Source organism: Tachysurus vachellii, chromosome 9 (genome assembly GCF_030014155.1).
Source record: "Tachysurus vachellii isolate PV-2020 chromosome 9, HZAU_Pvac_v1, whole genome shotgun sequence".
In the NCBI taxonomy this organism is placed as follows: domain Eukaryota; kingdom Metazoa; phylum Chordata; class Actinopteri; order Siluriformes; family Bagridae; genus Tachysurus; species Tachysurus vachellii.
Genome location: NC_083468.1, coordinates 24,879,164 through 24,886,663, shown reverse-complemented (window position 1 = coordinate 24,886,663; position 7,500 = coordinate 24,879,164). Strand labels below are relative to the sequence as shown.

Sequence of the window (7,500 nt, the reverse complement as noted above, 5' to 3'; positions counted from 1 at the left end):
TAGCAGATTTTATAAATGATGCATCTGTTGGTAGAAAATCAAATATCATCAGAGGATATAGAAAGGTTTTCCACACACTTTCAGATTTCTGTGTGATAATAATATAGCAAGTTAAAAAAAAAAAAAAAAAAAGAAAAGTCAAAAAAGATAAAAAAAAAAAAAACAGAACACTTTAAGCCGACCGGATAGAGAAAAAATTACAGTTACTGTATCTCATCTATTTAAAGTCTGGGCCACTAGTTAAAAGCTGTAACATGACCCGTGTGACCCGACTAGAACCAGAACTAACCGGAAACTCTTTACTAACGATGAAATACCAGTTCATAACTCATTCGCTCGAAGCAAAACCGGAAGTTCTTAAGAAAGGAAACATCCTTAAAGTGAATAAAGTAATAAGTAACTCATGTATTCTGCATCCTTACACACACACACACACACACACACACACACACACACACACACACACACATACACGCCATGGCTTCCCAGCCTCATTTCCTGCTTGCTGCATGATTTTATTTCCAGCCCTGAGAGTACAAAGTTGTTGTTTATTATTTTTTAAGAGCGCTCGCCAGCTGATCGACCAACCATGAAACTGCTGAAAGTCGTAATGAAAATATAATATACAGTTACCACAGCAGTGCCAATGATCACTATATATGTAAAGATTTTTAAAAAATATACTTTTGCGTTGTTTGTTTTTTTGTTTTTTTTGTACTTCTTGCTCGTTCGTTCAGTGCTTGAGATTGCTTTTAATTGGGCTTGCGTTTGAACGCTTCTGGAAAAAAAAAAGGGCAAAGATCATGTGTGTGTGATGGGATTAGAGGCCACCCGATGTGTGTGTGGCTGGGTCTCCTACAGCTTCAAAACTGTCCCTCTCTCCCAGTCAAGCTCTCAACCTTATGTGTGTTTTTTTTCATATTTGACTTCTACGACCCATAATTAATTACATAAACCAAATCAACGACAAAAAAAAGTTTGCAAACGATATGGAAGGCACCGGATTTGAGACAAGCACTTTCTCGTCTAGCTTTGAGTTATGTATGAAGAGGTTACTGTAACTACTACTGAGTTAAACAATTTTAAACAAGCTATTTCCTGTTACATCCCGTTAAACACTCATTCCCTTATTTTCTCCTACTGAGAAACCTCAAATCTGTCTGTACTAAAGATTCTGATCGGTAAACTTAAAGTTACAGCTTTACTTCGGACCGCTACAAAAACGATGACACTGGAGACTCCTTCCAAAAGAATATAGCTGGAGAATCAGCATCTGATATGTAAATCACTGTGAATGAGCTCTTTGAATAGAAACGACATGGTATTAAAGCAACGAGCTGTGATTTGCCCTGCAGGTGGAACTATTATTATTATTATTATTATTATTATTATTATTATTATTCACTCATTTTCTACCGCTTATCCGAACTACCTCGGGTCACGGGGAGCCTGTGCCTATCTCAGGCGTCATCGGGCATCAAGGCAGGATTCACCCTGGACGGAGTGCCAACCCATCACAGGGCACACACACACTCTCATTCACTCACAAAATCACACACTACGGACAATTTTCCAGATGCCAATCAACCTACCATGCATGTCTTTGGACCGGGGGAGGAAACCGGAGTACCCGGAGGAAACCCCCGAGGCACGGGGAGAACATGCAAACTCCACACACACAAGGCGGAGGCGGGAATCGAACCCCCAACCCTGGAGGTGTGAGGCGAACGTGCTAACCACTAAGCCACTGTGCCCCCTATTATTATTATTATTATTATTATTATTATTATTATTATTATTATTATTAGTTGTCATATGTCATAGTTATGCTGTGAAATAATACAATTCTTCTCCCCTACATCTGGTTAACGTTCACCCTCAGTATAAATGCCAAATCCAGACCAACAACACCAAAACACCTCACATCCCTAACATCAGCTGAATCACAGCATGACCTTTAACCTGTAACTAATGAGTGAGACTCGTAGAAATAGAAATGTCAGTTTGACAGTTTAAGGATTATGATGGCACGCAAAAGTTTATCCCCCTGCCTGGCAGCTTGTCAGAGTTTGCCGAGTTAATAGTGTGGTTCAGAGTTACACATCTGAAAGGACATGACACAGCATTCCTGACATAAAGTACATCCGAAACGCTTCTCGCTTCCTTGGAGGCTAAGAATAGGACGTGTAATAGTACGCTGATTTACATACATCTTCCTTCTACTTGTTATCTTCTTGCTCACTCTGACTGTATGTATGACTCGTTTTTTTTGCCCCTTTAACTCTATTTTATTGCTCGTTCAATGTGCAGCTGTTCCTTGTCTCTCAGCGAGGCGCTAACATGCTTCGGTTTATTGCTCTCATACCTGAACACAGGGGTTGCTGTACCGCAGATAGAAGTCCGTCTACGCACTCAAATCATACTGCAATTATTTCACAGAAGAGACATTATTTTAAATAAACGTTTTTATCGATGTATTTGATTTGTAATGGTTAATAACTGCCTGTTATGACCTATGATCCATTTTCCAAACATTTTAGAGAAATTATCACGTCATTTCCCTTCAACAATCCTGATCATCATTTCTCAGAGCGGGATCCAAGTTCTTAGTTACGATCCTGTTTATCATTCATTCATTCATTTTCTACCGCTTATCCGAACTACCTCGGGTCACGGGGAACCTGTGCCTATCTCAGGCGTCATCGGGCATCAAGGCAGGATACACCCTGGACGGAGTGCCAACCCATCGCAGGGCACACACACACACTCTCATTCACTCACTACGGACAATTTTCTAGAGATGCCAATCAACCTACCATGCATGTCTTTGGACCGGGGGAGGAAATCCCCGAGGCACGGGGAGAACATGCAAACTCCACACACACAATGCGGAGGCGGGAATCGAACCCACAACCCTGGAGGTGTGAGGCGAACGTGCTAACCACTAAGCCACTGTGCCCCCGCCTGTTTATCATCATTATTATTAACTGCGTGCTCTAATTCTGTGGGTTTAATCCAAACCTCAAACATAATGTCCGTTTGGAAACATCGTTTTCTATCATTGAAATTTTCTGGAACAAAAAGCTCTAATACAGTAAAGAGCCTGAATATAGAAGCCTTTATTTTGTCATTACAGCACAGTAAAAAATTTATTTATATATCACAACTTTCTGGAAGTTGGAGTCAGAGCACAGGATCAGCCATGATGCCGAGAGAGGGTTAAGATCCTTGCTCAAGGGTCCAACAGTGACAGCTTGGCAGTGCTGGGGCATGAACCCTGATCCTCCGATCATTAAATATGATGGTGCGCATTTTAATAATTAGCCTAACATGTAAATAGCTCTGTTGAAAGACTCTTTATAGTTATATAGACTGGAAAAAGTTGACAACCCTTGGTCTAGACAAACAACATGATGACTCATGGTTACTAGAAGCACAGCGTGATAAGCAAGCGAGATAAGATGCATTTATGGACTTAGGCAGTGTTACTAACATCGCATCATTTGTCATATCATTAATATTACTGATACAGTATCACTTATCGTGTCCTTAACTAAATTGTGATGTGTCGACGGATCACAGAGTCTAAAACGCATTATAATATCTCTCATTCAGAATTCTGTCAATGATCCGGTTTCTTTTACATCCTTATTTGCTGCATGTAAAGACACAAATCTTTCGAAGCCACCCACGGCCCGAAGCTGTCACGATGCCAGCACGATATTGTACAGTAGTAATTACAGACAAGTACTGATCGATGCATAAAGGGTGGCCGAGGCAGCTAAGACCTAGGCACTAATTCCTTCTCACCCTCCACTAGAGCCTCTAAATATGCTCTTATTTCCACATCAAGTTTCTTTTTAATTCTTCAAAAGCCCAACGCAGTGAAAGAGCTAACGATGGGATTTGGCTGCAGAACTTGTTTTACTGAGGAAGTCATGACCTCTTTGGTTAAGCCCCAGCCCCAAGTAATTATTTTCATTACACACTGTTTGTCATGCACACTCGATATGTATTCCACTGACACATTAGTGATTAGCAGGAACAGATGAAAAAAAAATCGCTGCTCAAATTAAATTAAGGTAAGTCGAGTTGCCAAATGCATCATTTATTTAATGAGAACTTCTGAGCTTTGAAGTCGCTCTGTTGTTTTCATTTAAACATTACAGCCTGGTAATATATTGCTAATTGCAGCAAATTATCAGTATCTGACAGAAGCTTTTTCTATTCTGAGCAATAAATTATGATTGGGGGGCACGGTGGCTTAGTGGTTTGCACGTTCGCCTCACACCTCCAGGGTTGGGGGTTCGATTCCCACCTCTGCCTTGTGTGTGTGGAGTTTGCATGTTCTCCCCGTGCCTCGGGGGTTTCCTCTGGGTACTCCGGTTTATTCCCCCAGTCCAAAGACATGCATGGTAGGTTGATTGGTATCTCTGGAAAATTATCCGTAGTATGTGATTGCGTGAGTGAATGAGAGTGTGTGTGTGTGTGTGTGCCCTGTGATGGGTTGGCACTCCGTCCAGGGTGTATCCTGCCTCGATGCCCGATGACGCCTGAGATAGGCACAGCCTCCCCGTGACCCGAGGTAGTTCGGATAAGCGGTAGAAGATGAGAGAATGAATGAATTATGATTGTTGATATAAGTTAAAGGGAAAAGGAAACTCTCATACTCCTTAATGGCAATGTCTGACTTTTTAAAGTTCACTGGGAGTTTCAGACACACTTTACTTTATTTTACAATTCAACAACTATAATTTTTTCACTACCCGGTCGAAAAAGAATAAAATGTGACAGTTTGGTCCAGACAGAAATCAGCCCTTAAGTAGATCTTAAGTAGGTGCCAACAATGTCTTTGAACAATGGGGGAGCTTCACCCCAAATGCTATTACATTTCAACGAGTCTTCTGTGTTCGCCAAAAGCACCTCCTCAAAGCTCAGACTTAAAGATCAGTCCATATCTGTCACACTTCCTCATCACCAAACTGGGTTTGGACAACTGGAAATTCTGACTAATTTCACAGATCTGAGTACCTTAGACGTGTGATGTAGTATGTCATTTATGTTTCCAGCCACAACACAACAGCATTTTGAAGGAAATGGGTGGAAGTAGCTCTATCCACGGATGAAAACGAGGCATCTAGAGATGTACAGTACCAGCTCCAGTTATGGTCTGCTTCATGAAGATTTCAGACATTCAAAGAGAAGTTACCAACTCCATGTGGTCTCTGAGGACAACAACCTTCTTATTAATACACAATTGTCGGACTGCATCTGACTGTAGAAAGGACATTATTCATAATAACACTCTCTGGTGTTTATAACAGTTTATAATCACACCCTTCAGTGTCACCCAAATAAAGACGAGGTTCACGAGGTTCACGAGGTTCAAATACAAACACATTTACATATAAGTCTAATATTAATCTTGAATTTTTTGTCCTACATTTCTTATATGTTCTATAAAGCTGCTTTGAGACAATGTCCACTGTTAAAAGTGCTAAACAAATAAAACTTGTTTTAGTCAAATCCGTTCGCCCTTAATTTGATCAGAGAATCATTGTGTACAACAAAACCTTATCCAGATCTGATCTCCATTTTTTGCACTTTATCCAATATACTTTCCATTCTTGTTCATATTAGTGGTTGTCAGGACTTTGGCCATGTACCTTTTGTTTATGTTCCTTGTTCACGTGTCTGCCCCGCCCTTGTCTTTTCCTCCCCCGCCTCTGCACACCTGTCCCTCATGTGTCATGATTATTTGTATTATTTAATTGAGCCGCGTTGCCTTGTGCAGCGCGGAATCCTCTGTTGTCTTCGTCTGGTTCGCCTTTGTCCTGTTTTGTGTCTTTTAGTTATTAAATCCCTGTTTTTGTTAAGCTGTCCTGCGTTTGGGTCCGTTTTTACCCCGCGCCCACGACAGTGGTGTAACAATCCTGTTCAGGTGGTTACGAAGGACAAACAAATGAATGAATAACCGCTGTAAATATATCGGTCTTTCTTTGTTCTATGAGCTTCATATCTGACTATCTGAGTCTACGGATCAGCCTTTGAACATTTCTGATAAGCTTCCTGGAAAAATTAATTGTATGCCAATCATTCATATCTGTAGTTCTATTTGTTTAGGGCATATTATCTGTTTGTTACAAATAATAGAGTTGGGTTTGTTATCATGTCCAGTTGATAGAGAGTTTTAGTATAATTTGCATAAAGGAATACTTCCATTGAAAAAAAAATTAAACCAAAAATGATAATTTTTTGATGATAAATCACAGTACTGTTAATAGACGAGTGAAGCCACTGTTCAAACCTATCATTTCAGCCGTTACAACTTATAAATTCATCCACTGAAAAAAAAAATGACCAACGTGATTTCCGAAAAAAGCTCCATCCGATTTTGCTTATTATTAAGCATCCACTCTGTCTTTTCTCTTGTTTTCGATATTTGGTGATATTTGGTTTTATTTGGGGGGGCACAGTGGCTTAGTGGTTAGCATGTTTGCCTCACACCTCCAGGGTTGGGGGTTTGATTCCCGCCTCCACCTTGTGTGTGTGGAGTTTGCATGTTCTCCCTGTGCCTCGGGGGTTTCCTCCGGGTACTCCGGCTTCCTCCCCCGGTCCAAAGACATGCATGGTATGTTGATTGGCATCTCTGGAAAATTGTCTGTAGTGTGTTATTGCGTGAGTGAATGAGAGTGTGTGTGCCCTGCAATGGGTTGGCACTCCGTCCAGGGTGTATCCTGCCTTGATGCCCGATGACGCCTGAGATAGGCACAGGTTCCCCGTGACCCGAGGTAGTTCGGATAAGTGATAGAAAATGAATGACTGAATGAATGGTTATATTTGGCTTTACTCGGTTCCGGGAATCTACACCCAAATGTCACACAGTTTGAGAGTAGCAGCAGTATGTGAAAAAGAATTAACTCTGTTTTATTTGCCACTAAACGCTTATTACCCACAATCAACCAGAAGGCAGGTACCTTTAAGCACAACCTCCAGTTCGTCCCTGAGGATGTCGAAGGTGCTGTAGCGTGAGCTGGTTTCAGGGATGATATTCTTTTTCAGCCAGCCTCCGCAGGCATATTGGTAGAAGTTTTCACATGGGTTTACAGTGGGATCCATGTTCTCAATGAGACGAGATGCTGAAATGCCAAGGAACAGATTCAAACTAATCAGTAGGGTGTCACATGCTATCCAGTCAACCTCCAGAATGTTCTAAATCTAACCTATTTTGTGATATACACAATAAACTATATTGTGATATATTTCCATTTGGTCTGAATTGTATTTTCTAATTTATTACTTTTAATTTTTATCAGTATAGTGTTGTTTCAGCTGTTGGAGTTTCCAACGTAGAAAAACACCATGCGATCCAAGGTGTTTCATGTCTATTTCGTGTCTATCTATCATGTGATGCTCTGTAAAATGTGCTTACCTGAGCGTGTGCAGTCAGCCGTAGTGCAAACTCCATCTACAAGAGATCAAGACACACAAGAAGTCACT

General features: G+C 40.9%; 1 protein-coding gene across 3 annotated transcripts in view; it reads right to left on the bottom strand.

Annotated features, from left to right (window-relative positions):
- LOC132851452 (neprilysin-like) overlaps positions 1 to 7,500 on the bottom strand; it is a 40,116-nt gene that overhangs the window by 25,763 nt on the left and 6,853 nt on the right. For all 3 annotated transcript variants that reach the window (XM_060878348.1, XM_060878350.1, XM_060878351.1), the window contains exons 3-4: positions 7,433 to 7,468; positions 6,978 to 7,139 (exon numbers count right to left, since the gene is read on the bottom strand). In XM_060878348.1, the coding sequence (XP_060734331.1) occupies positions 6,978 to 7,139; positions 7,433 to 7,468 (198 nt within the window). The remainder of the gene's footprint in view (positions 1 to 6,977; positions 7,140 to 7,432; positions 7,469 to 7,500) is intronic.